Here is a 19,321-nt window from a genome sequence, read left to right on the forward strand (position 1 = left end):
CCTCCAAATAATCCTTTCTATTTAACAAAACAATACCTCCTCCCTTGTCCGCCATCTAAATAACCAAAAGGGGATCTTTTTCCAACGTTTTCAAAGCAGGTATTGTTTTGTTAAATAGAAATAGGAAATAGGAAATTATCTCAGGACCCCACAGAACGGATTGTAGAAGAAGTGAGATCTCTGTTGGACAAAGGTGTAAAAGATGGTAGTATTAATTCAGAGGAATTTGGATTTATGTTTAAGCCTCATCCTAGGGTTCCAATATTTTACAGCCCTCCAAAAGTCCACAAACGGCTGGACAAGCCACCCGGACGCCCTATAGTGTCCGGGATAGGATCGGTTTCATCAAGCATATCAGAATTTGTGGATGCGCATATAAAAGATCATGTACTTAAATTAGAATCATATATTAAAGATTCAACACAGATTTTGAATGAACTAGGAGATCTAAAATGGAGAAATTAATTTAGTTGGGCCACGATTGATGTCGAGGCCCTATATACTAGTATTCCGCATGAGGGGGGATTGGAGGCCACTAAAATGTTTCTAGAAGGAGATCCTAATTTAACAAGTGAAAAAAGGAATTTTTTGTTGGAATGTATGGGTTATATCCTTAAGAACAATTATTTTAATTTTCAGGGTGAATTTTTTAACCAGGAATGTGGGGTTGCAATGGGGACCCCTTATGCCCCAAGTCTGGCAAATCTCTATCTGGGGAAATGGGAAAAGGAGGTCATTTATAATAATAACCCCTTTCGAAATTATATACATATATATATATAAAAGGTTTATAGATGACGTACTTGTGGTATGGTCGGGGAATGACGAGGATTTCAAAAAATTCATGGTATATTTAAATAATAATGATTATAACTTACATTTTACTTCTAATCATCAAAAAAGTACAATTGAATTTCTGGATCTTATATTGGATAGCAGTGATTACAGTAGTAATGAAAAAATAAACACTTATACCCATATTAAAGGGATAGATAGAAATAGTTATGTTCATTTCCAGAGCTGCCATAATAAGAAATGGATTGAGAATATCCCTTATTCTCAATTTGTCAGATTGAGACGTAATTGTTCACAAATAGATACATTTCAGGAACAAACGGAAATCTATAACAAAAGGTTTAGGGAAAAACAATAGACATTGATAAAAAAATGTTATAAAAAAGCCCTAGATAGAGATAGGAAAGAGTTAACGGTATACAAGGAAAAAGATGTGAGGTCGGGTCATACACAAGGGGTTTCTTTTGTGACACGGTATAATGTAAAGGGAGGAGAGATTAAAAAGATACTTATGAGACACTGGGACATCTTGTGTCCTGACCCGTTATTAAGAGATGTCATCCCGCAGCAACCCAGGATCATATACAGGAAATCTTGTTCCCTGAAAAATAGATTGGCTCCGAGCAAGCTTAAATCCATTAATGACCAGTCAGATATAAATAAAACTGAAGGATTTTTTGCTTGTCAAAGATGTAAAGTGTGTCAACATGTACATAAGGATAACAAACAACTCTCTGATTCCAGTAAAAAGAAATCATGGAAGATTAAAGGTAAATTGAGCTGCTTGAGTACCCATGTTATATATTTATTGGAGTGTAGCTGCGGTAAAAGCTACGTTGGTAAAACGAAGCGCACTCTAAAATTGCGCATATTAGAACATACACGTAACATTTTATACAAGGTGGAAAATCAGTGTCCCCCGTCATTTTAAAGAATGTGCCAACTCTAGTTTGAAAGGGTTTAAGTTCAAAGCGATAGAAAAAATTACATTAGATGATAGAAAAGGTGATTTGTTAAAAAAGCTTTCTCAGAGAGAAACTTACTGGATATATACCCTAAACACATTTGCACCACAAGGACTTAACGAAGGATGTGACATTGTTCCGTTTTTACATGATTAGCCTGTCTGCCTGAGCTCATTGAGATCCATAAGTGGCAGCGGCTGAGTCCCGACCTGTGGATCTCAAACAATGAGCCCGGACTTATGGGTTAAAATAAGAATTTACTTACCGATAATTCTATTTCTCGTAGTCCGTAGTGGATGCTGGGGACTCCGTAAGGACCATGGGGAATAGCGGCTCCGCAGGAGACTGGGCACAAAAGTAAAGCTTTAGAACTACCTGGTGTGCACTGGCTCCTCCCCCTATGACCCTCCTCCAAGCCTCAGTTAGGATACTGTGCCCGGACGAGCGTACACAATAAGGAAGGATTTTGAATCCCGGGTAAGACTCATACCAGCCACACCAATCACACCATATAACTTGTGATCTAAACCCAGTTAACAGCATGATAACAGAGGAGCCTCTAGAAAAGATGGCTCACTACAGCAATAACCCGATTTTTTTGGTAACAATAACTATGTACCAGTATTGCAGACAATCCGCACTTGGGATGGGCGCCCAGCATCCACTACGGACTACGAGAAATAGAATTATCGGTAAGTAAATTCTTATTTTCTCTGACGTCCTAGTGGATGCTGGGGACTCCGTAAGGACCATGGGGATTATACCAAAGCTCCCAAACGGGCGGGAGAGTGCGGATGACTCTGCAGCACCAAATGAGAGAACTCCAGGTCCTCCTCAGCCAGGGTATCAAATTTGTAGAATTTTACAAACGTATTTGCTCCTGACCAAGTAGCTGCTCGGCAAAGTTGTAAAGCCGAGACCCCTCGGGCAGCCGCCCAAGATGAGCCCACCTTCCTTGTGGAATGGGCTTTTACAGATTTTGGCTGTGGCAGGCCTGCCACAGAATGTGCAAGCTGAATTGTACTACAAATCCAACGAGCAATAGTCTGCTTAGAAGCAGGAGCACCCAGCTTGTTGGGTGCATACAGAATAAACAACGAGTCAGATTTTCTGACTCCAGCCGTCCTGGAAACCTATATTTCCAGGGCCCTGACAACGTCTAGCAACTTGGAGTCCTCCAAGTCCCTAGTAGCCGCAGGCACCACAATAGGTTGATTCAGGTGAAAACGCTGAAAACCACCTTAGGGAGAAACTGAGGACAAGTCCTCAATTCCGCCCTGTCCGAATGGAAAATCAGATGAGGGCTTTTACAGGATAAAGCCGCCAATTCTGACACGCACCTGGCCCAGGCCAGGGCCAACAGCATGACCACTTTCCATGTGAGATATTTTAACTCCACATATTTAAGTGGTTCAAACCAATGTGACTTTTGGAACCCAAAAACTACATTTAGATCCCAAGGTGCCACTGGAGGCACAAAAGGAGGCTGTATATACAGTACCCCTTTCACAACGTCTGAACTTCAGGGACTGAAGCTAGTTCTTTTTGGAAGAAAATTGACAGGGCCGAAATTTGAACCTTAATGGACCCCCATTTCAGGCCCATAGACACTCCTGTTTGCAGGAAATGTAGGAATCGACCTAGTTGAAAATTCCTCCGTCGGGGCCTTACTGGCCTCGCACCACGCAACATATTTTCGCCAAATGCGGTGATAATGTTTTGCGGTTATATCTTTCATGGCTTTGATCAGGATAGGAATGACTTCATCCGGAATGCCTTTCTCCTTCAGGATCCGGCGTTCAACCGCCATGCCGTCAAACGCAGCCGCGGTAAGTCTTGGAACAGACAGGGTCCTTGCTGGAGCAGGTCCCTTCTTAGAGGTAGAGGCCACGGATCCTCCGTGAGCATCTCTTGAAGTTCCGGTTACCAAGTCCTTCTTGGCCAATCCGGAGCCACGAATATAGTGCTTACTCCTCTCCATCTTAAAATTCTCAGTACCTTGGGTATGAGAGGCAGAGGAGGGAACACATACACTGACTGGTACACCCACTGTGTTACCAGAGCGTCTACAGCTATTGCCTGAGGGTCCCTTGACCTGGCGCAATACTTGTCGAGTTTTATAAACATGTGGAAGACTTCTGGGTGAAGTCCCCACTCTCCCGGGTGGGGGTCGTGTCTGCTGAGGAAGTCTGCTTCCCAGTTGTCCACTCCCGGAATGAATACTGCTGACAGTGCTATCACATGATTTTCCGCCCAGCGAAGAATCTTTGCAGCTTCTGCCTTACCCTCCTGCTTCTTGTGTCACCCTGTCTGTTTACGTGGGTGACTGCCGTGATGTTGTCCGAATGGATCAACTCCGGGTGACCTTGAAGCAAAGGTCTTGCTGAGCTTAGAGCATTGTAAATGGCCCTTAGCTTCAGGATATTTATGTGAAGTGATGTCTCCAGGCTTGACCATAAGCTCTGGAAATTCCTTCCCTGTGTGACTGCTCCCCAGCCTCGCAGGCTGGCATCCGTGGTCACCAGGACCCAGTCCTGAATGTCGAATCTGCGGCCCTCTAGAAGATGAGCACTCTGCAACCACCACAGGAGAGACACCCTTGTGCTTGGTGACAGGGTTATCCGCTGATGCATCTGAAGATGCGACCCGGACCATTTGTCCAGCAGGTCCCACTGGAAAGTTCTTGCGTGGAATCTGCCGAATGGGATTGCTTCGTAGGAAGCCACCATTTTTCCCAGAACCCTTTCATTGATGTACTGAGACTTGGCTCGGTTATAGGAGGTTCCCGACTAGCTCGGATAACTCCCTGACTTTCTCCTCCGGGAGAAACACCTTTTTCTGGACTGTGTCCAGGATCATCCCTAGGAACAGAAGACGAGTCGTCGGAATCAGCTGCGATTTTGGAATATTGAGAATCCAATCGTGCTGCCGCAACACTACCTGAGATAGTGCTACACCGACCTCCAACTGTTCCCTGGATCTTACCCTTATCAGGGAATCGTCCAAGAAAGAGTATCATCATTTCTGCCATTACCTTGGTAAAGACCCGGGGTGCCGTGGACCATCCATACGGCAGCGTCTGAAACTGATAGTGACAGTTCTGTACCACAAACCTGAGGTACCCTTGGTGAGAAGGGTAAATTGGGACATGAAGGTAAGCATCCTTGATGTCCCGAGACATCATGTAGTCCCCTTCTTCCAGGTTCGCAATCACTGCTCTGAGTGACTCAATCTTGAATTTGAACCTCCGTATGTAAGTGTTCAAGATTTTAGATTTAGAATCGGTCTCACCGAGCCGTCCGGCTTCGGTACCACAACAGTGTGGAATAATACCCCGTTCCCTGTTGCAGGAGGGGTACCTTGATTATCACCTGCTGGGAATACAGCTTGTGAATGGCTTCCAAAACTGCCTCCCTGTCAGAGGGAGACATCGGTAAAGCCGACTTTAGGAAAAGGCGAGGGGGAGACGTCTCGAATTCCAATTTGTACCCCTGAGATATCACCTGAAGGATCCAGGGGTCTAATTACGAGTGAGCCCACTGCGCGCTGAAATTCACTGAGACGGGCCCCCACCGTGCCTGATTCTGCTTGTAAAGCCCCAGCGTCATACTGAGGGCTTGGCAGAGGCGGGAGAGGGCTTCTGTTCCTGGGAACTGGCTGATTTCTGCAGCCTTTTTCCTCTCCCTCTGTCACGGGGCAGAAATGAGGAACCTTTTGCCCGCTTGCCCACGAAAGGACTGCGCCTGATAATACGGCGTCTTCTTATGTTGAGAGGCGACCTGGGGTACAAACGTGGATTTCCCAGCTGTTGCCGTGGCCACCAGGTCTGAAAGACCGACCCCAAATTACTCCTCCCCTTCTTCCAAATGCCGTTTGGAATCCGCATCACCTGACCACTGTCGTGTCCATAACCCTCTACTGGCAGAAATAGACAACGCACTTAGACTTGATGCCAGTCGGCAAATATTCCGCTGTGCATCACGCATATATAGAAATGCATCTTTTAAATGCTCTATAGGCAATAATATACTGTCCCTATCTAGGGTATCAATATTTTCAGTCAGGGAATCCGACCACGCCAAACCAGCACTGCACATCCAGGCTGAGGCGATTGCTGGTCGCAGTATAACACCAGTATGTGTGTAAATACATTTTAGGATACCCTCCTGCTTTCTATCAGCAGGATCCTTAAGGGCGGCCATCTCAGGAGAGGGTAGAGCCCTTGTTCTTACAAGCGTGTGAGCGCTTTATCCACCCTAGGGGGTGTTTCCCAACGCACCCTAACCTCTGGCGGGAAAGGATATAATGCCAATAACATTTTAGAAATTATCAGTTGTTATCGGGGGAAACCCACGCATCATCACACACCTCATTTAATTTCTCAGATTCAGGAAAACTACAGGTAGTTTTTCCTCACCGAACATAATACCCCTTTTTGGTGGTACTCGTATTATCAGAAATGTGTAAAACATTTTTCATTGCCTCAATCATGTAACGTGTGGCCCTACTGGAAGTCACATTTGTCTCTTCACCGTCGACACTGGAGTCAGTATCCGTGTCGGCGTCTATATCTGCCATCTGAGGTAACGGGCGCTTTAGAGCCCCTGACGGCCTATGAGACGTCTGGACAGGCACAAGCTGAGTAGCCGGCTGTCTCATGTCAACCACTGTCTTTTATACAGAGCTGACACTGTCACGTAATTCCTTCCAACAGTTCATCCACTCAGGTGTCGACCCCCTAGGGGGTGACATCACTATTACAGGCAATCTGCTCCGTCTCCACATCATTTTTCTCCTCATACATGTCGACACAAACGTACCGACACACAGCACACACACAGGGAATGCTCTGATAGAGGACAGGACCCCACTAGCCCTTTGGGGAGACAGAGGGAGAGTTTGCCAGCACACACCAGAGCGCTATATATATACAGGGATAACCTTATATAAGTGTTTTTCCCCTTATAGCTGCTGTATTTTTAATACTGCGCGTAATTAGTGCCCCCCTCTCTTTTTTAACCCTTTCTGTAGTGTAGTGACTGCAGGGGAGAGCCAGGGAGCTTCCCTCCAACGGAGCTGTGAGGGAAAATGGCGCCAGTGTGCTGAGGAGATAGGCTCCGCCCCCTTCTCGGCGGCCTTATCTCCCGTTTTTCTGTGTATTCTGGCAGGGGTTAAATTCATCCATATAGCCCAGGAGCTATATGTGATGCATTTTTTTGCCATCCAAGGTGTTTTTATTGCGTCTCAGGGCGCCCCCCCCCCAGCGCCCTGCACCCTCAGTGACCGGAGTGTGAAGTGTGCTGAGAGCAATGGCGCACAGCTGCAGTGCTGTGCGCTACCTTGTTGAAGACAGGACGTCTTCTGCCGCCGATTTTCCGGACCTCTTCTGTCTTCTGGCTCTGTAAGGGGGCCGGCGGCGCGGCTCTGGGACCTATCCATGGCTGGGCCTGTGATCGGTCCCTCTGGAGCTAATGTCCAGTAGCCTAAGAAGCCCAATCCACTCTGCACGCAGGTGAGTTCGCTTCTTCTCCCCTTAGTCCCTCGATGCAGTGAGCCTGTTGCCAGCAGGTCTCACTGAACATAAAAAACCTAAAACTAAACTTTTCACTAAGCAGCTCAGGAGAGCCACCTAGTGTGCACCCTTCTCGTTCGGGCACAAAAATCTAACTGAGGCTTGGAGGAGGGTCATAGGGGGAGGAGCCAGTGCACACCAGGTAGTTCTAAAGCTTTACTTTTGTGCCCAGTCTCCTGCGGAGCCGCTATTCCCCATGGTCCTTACGGAGTCCCCAGCATCCACTAGGACGTCAGAGAAAATGCATTGAATCAATAGTATTCTGACTATATGAGATGGAAGAATTTATGATTAATAGCTGCTTGTCAATGAGTGGAAGTCCCATCTATTGGATTGCATTTTTTAAGTTTTTTGGTCCGATTATAGTATTAAGTCTGCCTTTTATTATCAATATATATATATATATATACATATATTTTTTAGGATATAATCTTTGAATATGTGTTCTTTTTGGATATATGGAATTATATTTTATAGAGAGGTTGTAAAAACACGTGTACATTTCTTGTAAAGTGCAGCATAGTGATCTGATCCCAATTAATGATTGGGCGTGGGGAGGTTTGTTAACCTCATTTAGCTATAAGTTATATAGTAAGGTACCATTAAAATGAACAAAAGCAATTGTAGTTTAATGTTATGTTCGGAAAATCAATTCTGTGAGAATTGGGATTGATTAGTGTGCTGCACTCTTTTTATTTTGTTGTGAATTGTTACAATGGTGTATATTAGAATATATCTAAACATGTCTCCCACTTTTAAACTGATGTGAAAGTGTTAAATTTACAATGAAGGGTGTACGTATAAAAACCCTGTTTATGGACAATGACCACATCCCCTGACGAAGACCACTATTGGTTGAAACGCGTTGGGCGTGGTTACACACCGTGGACGTTGTGACGTCAGCTGCTGGAACCAGAGCCGGTGCAGTGTTATCAGCGAGACGGAGCAGAGCAGAGCCCTGACGGTTTTTAATACATGCTGTGTTTGTCTTCTAAAACTGAGATGTACGTTACTACTACACTTTATTTATAAAGATATTACATTTTAACTTACCAGTGCGCTCTCCTAATTTCCTAGCAACAATACCCTTCTGCTCCATTGGCTTGGAGCTGGATGTAGCTGCACATGGAGGAGTTTTAAAAGCAGGAGAGGAATCAACTCTGGAAACATTTGGACTGTTTGTGCAGAGACTGAGTATTTTAACATTATCATATATATATATATATATATATACAAAGCCTGCATACCGCTCGCCAAGGTACCCCACCTTCATGCAGGTCCTACACTATCACAAAGTTGCCAGGTTTTTATTTTTGAGACTTTGTGATAGTGTAGGACCTGCATGAAGGTGGGGTACCTTGGCGAGCGGTATGCAGGCTTCCGTGCATTGGCCAATTCACTAACTAAACCCCCATCATTTATTTATTGATGTTGTGAGGATAAGTAAGCTTGCTATGATGAGTGCTGAACTTTCTGTTTGTATATATTTGGGTTGGTGGCCATGGGCTGCATGCACCCCACCCTATGAGTGGTGAGTGCAGATATTGCACCCCGCTTCTGGGGTGGCGAGTGCTGTGGTTTTCTAGATTTGTTTGTATATATATATATATATATATTCGGTTTTTGGGTAGTCCGGCACTCCTGAGTAATATGGATGGTGCCCAGGTGCCCTCTGTAGTGAATAAAATACAAAAGAAATAGACTGTGGCATTATCATATATATATATATATATATATATATATATACAAACAGAAAGTTCAGCACTCACCATAGCAAGCTCACTTATCCTCACAACATCAATAAATAAATGATGGGGGTTTAGTTAGTGAATTGGCCAATGCACGGAAGCCTGCATACCGCTCGCCAAGGTACCCCACCTTCATGCAGGTCCTACACTATCACAAAGTTGCCAGGTTTTTATTTTTGAGACTTTGTGATAGTGTAGGACCTGCATGAAGGTGGGGTACCTTGGCGAGCGGTATGCAGGCTTCCGTGCATTGGCCAATTCACTAACTAAACCCCCATCATTTATTTATTGATGTTGTGAGGATAAGTGACCTTGCTATGATGAGTGCTGAACTTTCTGTTTGTATATATTTGGGTTGGTGGCCATGGGCTGCATGCACCCCACCCTATGAGTGGTGAGTGCAGATATTGCACCCCGCTTCTGGGGTGGCGAGTGCTGAAGTTTTCTAGATTTGTTTGTATATATATATATATATATATATATATATTCGGTTTTTGGGTAGTCCGGCACTCCTGAGTAATATGGATGGTGCCCAGGTGCCCTCTGTAGTGAATAAAAAATAGACTGTGGCACTCCGGGACTTTCATCAATATAAAAGTATATTCAAAAACTGGTCACAAATAACTCCGAAGTTTCGGGGCACGTAGCCCCTTTTTCAAGGTGTGTATACACCTTGAAAAAGGGACTACGTGCCCTGAAACATCTGAGTTATTTGTGACAAGTTTTTGAATATACATTTATATTGATGAAAGTCCCGGAGTGCCACAGTCTATTTCTTTTGTGTGTATATATCATACCTCCCAGCATCTGCTGCTACCAAAGAGGGACCCCCTCGCGAGGCTCCACTGCGTGCAACTACAAAGGAGGGTGTGCCCTATGGATAAGGGTTGTGGCTTCCTGGGAGAGCTGCGATCGTGAGCCACGTCCCTGTTTTTGTCATTTAGGGGGCATGCCCAGTACTCTTATGAGGTGCTGGCATGCCCCCAGTACCTCTGTCTCCCGTGACTAGATGCTGTGCGCGTGACAGGACTGTCCAGCAAAAAAACGGGGGCCCCTTATCTTTAGCGCCCCTGGCCACCCGGAACCTTAATTTGGATCTGCTTATAGACAAACATTAAACCGCTTCCTTACGTTTCTTTTAGGTGGTACACTGTGTTGCAGACTTCAATGTTCCAAACAGTGAGAGACTCTCCACTAGACAAGCACAACTGGTGCCAATCCATGGGGTTAAAGCTCATACTGGTAAAACCGGAGCTGGGATCGGACTTGCTACATAGCGCAATGCCTTCCTGCCAGTTCCTTGTGGTAAGAAAAACAGTATATAAACACATTGAGTTACTGTATACAATACAACACATGGAAAACTGAGACATCAGTTATAAAATTGAGGCGAGTTATCATATTCTCAACAAAGAGCAATGTGCTAAACCCACAGGTCACTTTCTATGAATGTGGTATATGACACAGTAGTGAGATGAGAATAGAATGGCTACTTTGTAAGTGATACAATCCAGAAATTGTTATACCCCACAACCCATCTCACCACCCCCACATAATATAATCCCCCCGATACATTACACCCCTCAACCCGCATCATCCCCCAGATAATATAAGTATACACCTTCCACCTCTCTTACATTAACATCCAAAGTATACAGCCCTCCTCAAATACTTAACTCTGTTTGCAGAATTGCAGGCTCCCTCACACAACAGCTGCACCAGCATACAGGACCTGGGGAGAATTCAATACAGACTGGGCAGAGGAGAAGGGGGGTACTCATGGAGGAGACGGGGGGGGGGGGAGGGTCAAGAATGGGGCAGGGAAACGGGACCCCACACTCTGCGGGCCCTTTGATTGCCATGGGCCCCCGATGCATTGCTACAATCTATTTAATAAGTGAGAAAGGATGTGTGTGTGTGTGTGTGTGTGTGTGTGTTTGTCCCTTATGCATAGCCGGAATTTTGTACATCGCTCCACCAAATTTGGCATGGAGGTGTAGTTTGACCAGGATTAGGTTTTTGCCTAGGTTTGAACTTCGTTGCACGCACTACTCAACAGTGTTGGGAAAAGCTTCCCTGCGGTTTCAGTCTCTGAGCAACTTCCCAGTAACTAAGGAAGCTGGCAGGGGGGGTGGTACCTCAGAGGAGGCTGAGCTCCCAAGCTACTGTATGAAGGAGTTGCTGGCTTTCATATACAGGGAGCCACTCACCCTGTAATGAGGGAGAAGTACTAGACAAGAGGATTGTAAGTGTTAGGTGTGTACACACGGTGAGTTCTCTGCTATGTTCGATTTTGACTATGCGATTTCCTTTGAACTCCACTAGAGCCCAGATAGTACAGATTTTGACTATCTGTGCTTGTGATTTTGTCTATGTACGATTTTGAGTAAGTGCCAATTTTGACTATACTTTGTACTAGATAGTACACTAGATACTCAAGATTGACTTGCCTGCACAGTCTATCTAGCCTTATGATACCGACCCCACGGGAGTGCGGGATCGAATTTGTATCGCAAGCTGCCTAACACCTTGAGATATGCACTAACTTTTCATAAGATTTTGACTCTATAGTCAAAATCTCACAGATTTATCTCACCGTGTGTACACACCACCCACACTACTTACTAGCAGCACTCACTAGAGGGGTTAGAACTAAAAGCTGAACTATAAGACTATACTGAGCTGTAGCAGGAGAACGGCAAAATAACCTCAAAGCGAGTCCTATGGGGAGATAGAAGAAATAAGAGCAGAATGAGTTCAACTATTTCTGCTGAAAATCTACCAGAGAAATATAATTATTGTGAGCGCCTTATATAAGATAAAAGAGCATTGCATGCATAAGATAGCTGGAAGATGCAGGACTCTACCATATATAATCAGAAGTTCCTGGCAGCTCAATTAATAAATAGCAATACTGTGGCCGTTTATAAGGACAGAGGGAAAGTTATCTTGAAAGTGCAGACATTACAAGGCAGACAGGAACCTTACATCTGCAGGAGATGTGCAGGGTAAGACAGTGGTATCTCTTACTTGATAACAAAACTGAATGCAATTGAGAGCTGTGATCAGTAATAGTATAGTAGCCTAAAAAGAAACAAATACCCCTTTCACACCGCACAAATAACCCGGTTTCGACCCGGTATATTGTCAGGTCGACACGGGTCGCTGTGCGGTGTGAAAAGGGCCATGGATGAATTCCCGGGTCACCTGACCAGGTAATTTAACCCAGGTTATAAGAAGGGTTATCCCTGGGTACTTACCGGGTCAGGCGCAGTGTGAACGGGTTACCCAGGTGGATGCGACCTGGTGCTCGTTCACTGCAGAGGTGGCGGGGAGATGATCTCATCTCCCAGAGCCCCCTCCGCACCCGCCCCCGATGCCGGTTCCGTCCCCGCCCCCAGATGGCAACTTGCCTGGTAGGGATTGTGGTGTGTAGGGTCCAATGCCACGTCACACCCGGGAAGGACCCGTTTTCAACTCCCGGGTGGGACCTGGCATTGTGATAAAATGTAGCTTCATATTAAAGCACAATACTTGTTGTCAGCTAATGGACACAGTTCATACTTTACAGAAAATTGGTACCAGCTGAGCTGGCAAGCTGCACATGTACTTTCTAAGGTAGGGGTGGGCAACATGCGGCCCGCGGGCCGGATGCGGCCCGCGAACCGATTCTGCCTGGCCCGCTGTCCCATACCACTGTGCAATGACAAGCGGCCCGGCTGAGCCGCTTGTCATTGCGCTACGAAGCTCCGAGATGCGGCGCCGCTGAGGAAATACCCGGTCTGCTGACCGGGATTTCCTCTGTGACATCATGCGCTGGGCGGCATAGGGGGCGGAGCCACGGCAAGAGTGCAGAGGGCAGCGGGTAGCAGCAGCGGCTCTGCGCAGCGCAGCGGATCTGGCAGAGAAGGCGGTGGATAATCTGGGCAGCAGATCTGCCACAGTGAAATAAAAACATCAAAGGTAAAGCTGCTATATGGGTCCGGGGGGGGGGGGGGAAGGAGGGAGGAGAGGAGGGGGAGAGAAGGAGGAGGGAGAGAGGAGAGGAGGGGGGTAGAGACTGCTGTATAGGTTCAGGGAAAGGGAAGTAGAGACTGCTGTATAGGTTCAGGGGAGGGGGTGAAGGGGGGTAGTGACTGCTATATGGGTTCAGGGGTGGGGGAAGGGGGGTAGAGACTACTATATGGGTTTAAGGGAGAGGGGAGGTTTGAGACTGCTATGTGGGTTCAGGGAAGCGGGTGGGGGGAGCTAGTAACCAGCTGTGAATACGATTGATAACAGCATTACACAGGATGCTGTTTGTTTGTTTGTTTTCAGCAGTTTTTTATTTTTATTTTTTTATTACTGAAAGTGTTTTTTAAGCCCAGTACCCACGGGCCGATTTGGGAGAGATGTGTGCTGAGCGAACCGCTCAGCACACATCTCTCCTGCCGCTCAGCACAGCGCGATCTGTGCTGAGCGTGCGGGGGGAGACGGGGGGGGGGCGCTCACTTCACCCAGCGGGTGAAGTGAGCGACCCGCTAGATTGGCCTGCATGCAGGCCAATCTAGCAGCAGCGATAGCGATGTGCGGGGCCGCGCATCGCTATCGCTGAGGGGGCTACACACGGAGCGATCATGCCGATATTCTAAGCAATCTAGTCAGATTGCTTAGAATATCGCTCCGTGAGTACCCCCCTTTAGACATTTGTATTTTGCCTGTAAAAAACTACGTATGCGGTGTAATGTATATTGTGGTGTGTGTGTTTTTATAGATATATATATATATATATATATATAATACTATGTTTTTATAGTTATAGTTTATATATATATATATATATATATATATATATATAAAACTATGGGCCTAATTCAGACCCGATCGCTAGGGTGTGATTTTTGCACTGCTACGATCAGGTAGTCGCCGCCTACAGGGGGAGGGGGTAATCGCTGTGCAGGGGAGCGATCGCATGTGCAGGAGAGCTGCAGAAACAGAAGTTTTTGCAGTCTCTGCACAGCCCAGGACCTACTCTTTCAATGCGATGATCGGGGCCGGAGCTGACGTCAGAAACCCTCCCTCCAAACGCCTGGTCCCTCCTGCATTTTTCCGTGCACTCCTCTAAACCGGTCAGTTGCCACCCACAAACGGCCTCTTCCTGTCAATCACCTTGCGATCACCTGTGCGATCGCTTTGTTCGCACCATCCCATCACTGCCTGACGCTCCCCAGCGCGGCAGACCGATGTGCCTGCGCACTGCAATGCATGCGCAGTTCAGACCCGATCACCCGCTGTGCGAAAATACACAGCAGCGACCGGGTCTGAATTGGGCCCTATAACGGGTCTTATTTTACAGCAACTGCTGACTAAGGGGCTGATTCAGACCTGATCACTGTGCTGCAAATTTTGCTGTCCTGCGTTCGGGTAGTCGCCGCCCCCAGGAGGAGTGTAAATTCACCCGTGCAAGTGTACGATCGTATGTGTACGCAGAGCTACAAAAATCTACTTTGTGGAGTCTCTGCGCAGCCCAGGACTTACTCCTACAAATATTTGTTATTCATATTAGTCCCCACCCTTGTGTGTGGCCCTCGAACATTCACTGGAAGTGTTAAGCGGCCCCCCAGCTGAAATAATTGCCCACCCCTGTTCTAAGGGCTTGTATTTTAAAGTGCTGCTTGGATTTGTAAGTGTGAGTTGGTAACAGCAAAAGGTGAGTTCTGATTATTCTCTTTCTATCCATATAGGGATAGTAATATTGTGAGAGAAAGTTAATCTGAATCTGATTGTTTGTATCTATACTGTTTTTTTGTGTGTGTTTATATCTGTACTGCGATTTTTTTTTGGAGGGGAAAAAAAAAGTGTGAGGTGAAAAGCCAGAGGGAGGGGGTTGAATCAGGTGTGAGTAATCAGGAGGAGGAGGGGCTGACTAAAGCAGCTGGCTGAGCCTATATAATCAGTGATTAGACTCTTTGGAGCTTGCTCTTTGTAAGGGCTTGTATTTTAAAGTGCTGCTCGGATTTGTAAGTGTGAGTTGGTAACAGCAAAAGGTGAGTTAGAATACAGAAAAAGGTGATTTTTATAATACACAATCAGGAACACACATATTTGCAGTACCATTAAACTTCTGGTGAGGCTGCAAGGGGCTGAACTTGTGAGTGAGTGAGAGGGTCTCTTACTTGGAGCAGCAGAGGGGCTGTGATTGTGCGTGTGTGAGGGGCTTTTTTTTTTTTTAGCAGGAGCTGGAAGCCGAGTGAAAAGGAGGTGCAGTGAGCTGGAACAACTGCAACTGCTAAGTGGAGTATAGGTGCCGCAGGAGAGAGTACTACGGCTGCATAAAAGTGAAGGACCAAGAACCGCACAAAGATAGATAAGTATAAGCCAGCTTAATTATTGTACAAGTGAGATTGTTTGTCTTCTACTTTTTATTATTCCTGCTTTTTCTTTGAGAGTAACAGGGAGTTAGACCTTACAAACAATATGGGAGGGGCTGTGATTGGGGACCTCACTCAGTGCATGTCGTGCAAGATGTTTGCACACCTGGAGCTACCGGCCCAGTGTGATTACATCTGCACGAGGTGTGTGCCAACGGTTGCCCTGGAAGCCCAGGTAACTGATCTAGAGCAAACCGTTACGCGACTGAGGGAGATTCACAATCTCGAGCGAAGTTTAGACAGAACGGTGGAGGAGTTGCGGGAGGGGTCACTGGTAGAAGAGGATGGTGATCAGGTAGCCAGCTGGGTCACAGTTAGAAGGAAGAAAAAGAGGGGGAGGCTCGACATCTCCGAACTATCAAACCCGAACAAATTTGCCCGACTGGACGAGGAATTGGAGGATGATAGTGAAGAAATGACGGTGCCGGAGACTGCTCCCTCTAGCATCCAGAGGAGCGGTCCCTCTGGCGCGGTTGGGATAAAAGATAGTGAGGTACCTAGTCAGATGGTGGTGGTAGGGGATTCTATCATCAGGAAGGCAGATAGGGCAATCTGCTACCGGGACCGTGATCGCCGTACAGTCTGTTGTCTCCCGGGTGCTCGGGTACGGCACATCGCGGACCGGGTAGATAGATTGTTGGGAGGGGCTGGGAAAGACCCGGCGGTCTTGGTGCATGTTGGCACCAATGACAAAGTTAGCGGAAGGTGGGATGTCCTTAAGAAAGACTATATGGACTTAGGAAAGAAACTAAAGGCAAGGACATCTAAGGTAATATTCTCGGAATTATTACCCGTGCCACGCGCTAGTCCAGGGAGGCAGAGGGAGATTAGGGAGGTAAATGTGTGGCTTAGGGATTGGTGCAGGAAAAAGGGGTTTGTGTTCCTGGAACACTGGGCGGACTTCTCAGTTAGGCGCCATCTCTTTTGTCGTGACGGATTGCACCTGACTGAGGAGGGGGCAGCGGTGCTGGGGGGAAGGATGGTTAGAAGGTTGGAGGAGATTTTAAACTAGGAGCCTGGGGGGAGGGTTTAGCTAGAAACTACGGGTCCTGCAGTGAGAATAGTGGGGATGGCGGTAGTAAACGAAATGGGGGAGAAGTTGGGGGGAGGGTAAGAGCAGGCGGTAAGGTTACTAACATGGGTACTAAAAGAGAATTTACCAAAGCACTAACTAATGACAATTACAGGTCATCATTGCTACATAAGGTGAAAGATGTCCCTAACGCAAGGGAAAATACTTATCTTAGTTGTATGTATGTAAACGCCAGAAGCATTACTGGTAAAAAGGGTGAACTAGAAATACTTGCAGCAAGCAAACAGTATGATATTATAGGCATTACTGAAACTTGGTGGGACGAATCTCATGATTGGACAGTCAATCTAGAGGGCTATACACTGTTTAGGAGAGACAGACTAAATAAAAAGGGTGGAGGGGTGTGTCTTTACGTAAAGCCGTTTTTAAAACCTGATATACGGGAAGATATTCAGGAGGGGACTGTAGACACTGTCGAGACATTATGGGTAGAAATTGCATGCGGGGAAAAAGGAATAAAAAAGTTAGTATTGGGTGTATGCTATAGGCCGCCTGGTATCAACGCATCTGATGAGGAATTGTTACTAAAGCAAATTGAAAGAGCAGCAGGAGTAGGAGACATAGTAGTGATGGGAGATTTTAACTATCCAGAGATAAACTGGAAAAATGATTCATGTGATACTGCTAGGGGCAATATGTTTTTAAACACACTTAATGATAACTACTTAGTTCAACTAATTGAGGAACCAAGTACAATGCAATCTTAGACCTGGTATTAACAAACAATGGGGATTTGGTATCAGGTATTATAGTAGGGGAACCCATAGGAAACAGCGACCACAATATGGTCACATTCAATATCAGTTTCCATAAACAGCCCTATACTGGCTCAACTAGGACTCTAAACTTTAGCAGAACAAATTTTGAAAAGATGAGGGTATTTTTCAGGGATATTGATTGGGAAGGTTTGTTTTTAGGAAAAAATACTACTTCCTGCTAGCTAAAAATACACTCAAATTTATTCCTACAAGCAGCAAAAAAAGGAATAAAAATCATAAACCGATGTGGCTTAACAAAAAGATTAAGGAACTTATGGGCAAGAAAAGGCGAGCATTTAAAAAATACAAATCTGACGGGGAAGCATAGTCATTTCAGCACTATAAGGAATGTTACAAAATATGCAAAAAGGAAGTAAGAGTGACTAAAGTAGAAACTGAAAAACTAGTAGCAAAGGAAAGCAAAGCGAATCCCAAAAAATTCTTTAAATACATTAATAGCAAGAGATTAAAGAAGGAGAGTATAGGCCCTTTAAAAGACAAGTTGGGAGTCTTAAGCAAAAATGATAATGACATAGCGGACACACTAAATGAGTTTTTTTCAACAGTATTTACTAGAGAGGACCCAATTCATGGACTAACATATAATCTCAATAATGAGAATATCCCGCTGATAGATACTTATTTAAGCGAGGAAGTAGTCTGTGACCGATTAAAACATTTAAAGATTAATAAGTCACCAGGTCCCGATGGTATTCACCCAAGGGTTCTAATGGAGCTTCATTCTGAACTTGCAAAACCGCTATTTTTGATCTTTAAGGATTCAGTAATATCAGGTATGGTTCCCAAAGACTGGCGTATAGCGGAAGTAGTGCCTATATTCAAAAAAGGAAGTAAAGCTGAACCAGGTAATTATAGACCAGTTAGTCTTACATCTATAGTGGGGAAAGTATTGGAAGGTATTCTAAGAGATAGTATTCAGAAGTTCCTTGAAGTCAATAAGGTCATTAAATGGAATCAACATGGGTTTATGAAGGACAGATCCTGTCAAACCAACTTACTTGGCTTTTATGAAACGGTAAGCGCAAACCTAGATCAGGGTAAAGAGGTGGATGTAATCTTTTTAGATTTTGCCAAAGCGTTCGATACTGTACCACACATGAGACTTATCTACAAGCTACAAGAATCAGGGATAGGAAGCACAATATGCACTTGGGTCAAAAACTGGTTAGATAATAGGGAGCAGCGCGTTGTGGTTAATGGATCTTTTTCAACTGGGACTGAAGTGCTAAGTGGTGTGCCGCAAGGCTCAGTATTAGAACCGCTATTGTTCAATATTTTCATTAACGACCTAACAGAAGGTCTAGAGAGCATGGTGTCAATTTTTGCAGATGATACCAAATTGTGTAAAGTTATAAATGCGGAGGGGGATGCTGAGTCGCTTCAGAATGACTTAGTTAAATTAGAAGCTTGGCCAGCGAAATGGAGAATGCGCTTCAATACAGACAAGTGTAAGATAATGCACTGTGGTAACAAGAACAAAAATAACACCTACCTACTAAATGGGGTAAAATTAGGGGATTCTGTACTGGAAAAGGACTTAGGTGTCCTCATAGATAGCAAACTAAGCAGTAGTACCCAAAGTAGGACTGCAGCAAAGAAGGCTAATAAGATATTAGCATGCATAAAACGGGGAATAGATGCTAGGGACGAGAAGATTATACTCCCGTTATATAAATCACTTGTGAGGCCACACCTTGAATACTGTGTACAATTCTGGGCACCTTACTACAAAAAGGATATCCTGGAGCTAGAAAAAATTCAAAGGCGGGCAACCAAACTAATTAAGGGTATGGAGACGCTGGAATACGAGGAAAGGCTTGCAAGACTAGGCATGTTTACACTGGAAAAGAGGAGATTAAGAGGGGACATGATCAATATTTACAAATATACAAGGGGACAATATACAGATCTTGCGCAGGACCTGTTTTTGGTTAGATCAACACAGAGAACTCGTGGACA

At 45.3% G+C, this 19,321-nt stretch overlaps 1 protein-coding gene across 2 annotated transcripts in view; it reads right to left on the reverse strand.

Annotated features, from left to right (window-relative positions):
- CFAP43 (cilia and flagella associated protein 43) overlaps window positions 1–19,321 on the reverse strand; it is a 265,732-nt gene that overhangs the window by 243,088 nt on the left and 3,323 nt on the right. Inside the window, exon 4 of one of the 2 annotated variants that reach the window (XM_063927998.1) lies at window positions 10,212–10,379. The exons of the other annotated variant lie outside the window; for it this stretch is intronic. Coding sequence (XP_063784068.1) covers window positions 10,212–10,379 — 168 coding nt within the window. The remainder of the gene's footprint in view (window positions 1–10,211; window positions 10,380–19,321) is intronic. 2 annotated transcript variants of the gene reach the window in all.

Source organism: Pseudophryne corroboree, chromosome 6 (genome assembly GCF_028390025.1).
Source record: "Pseudophryne corroboree isolate aPseCor3 chromosome 6, aPseCor3.hap2, whole genome shotgun sequence".
Classification (NCBI taxonomy): Eukaryota; Metazoa; Chordata; class Amphibia; order Anura; family Myobatrachidae; genus Pseudophryne; species Pseudophryne corroboree.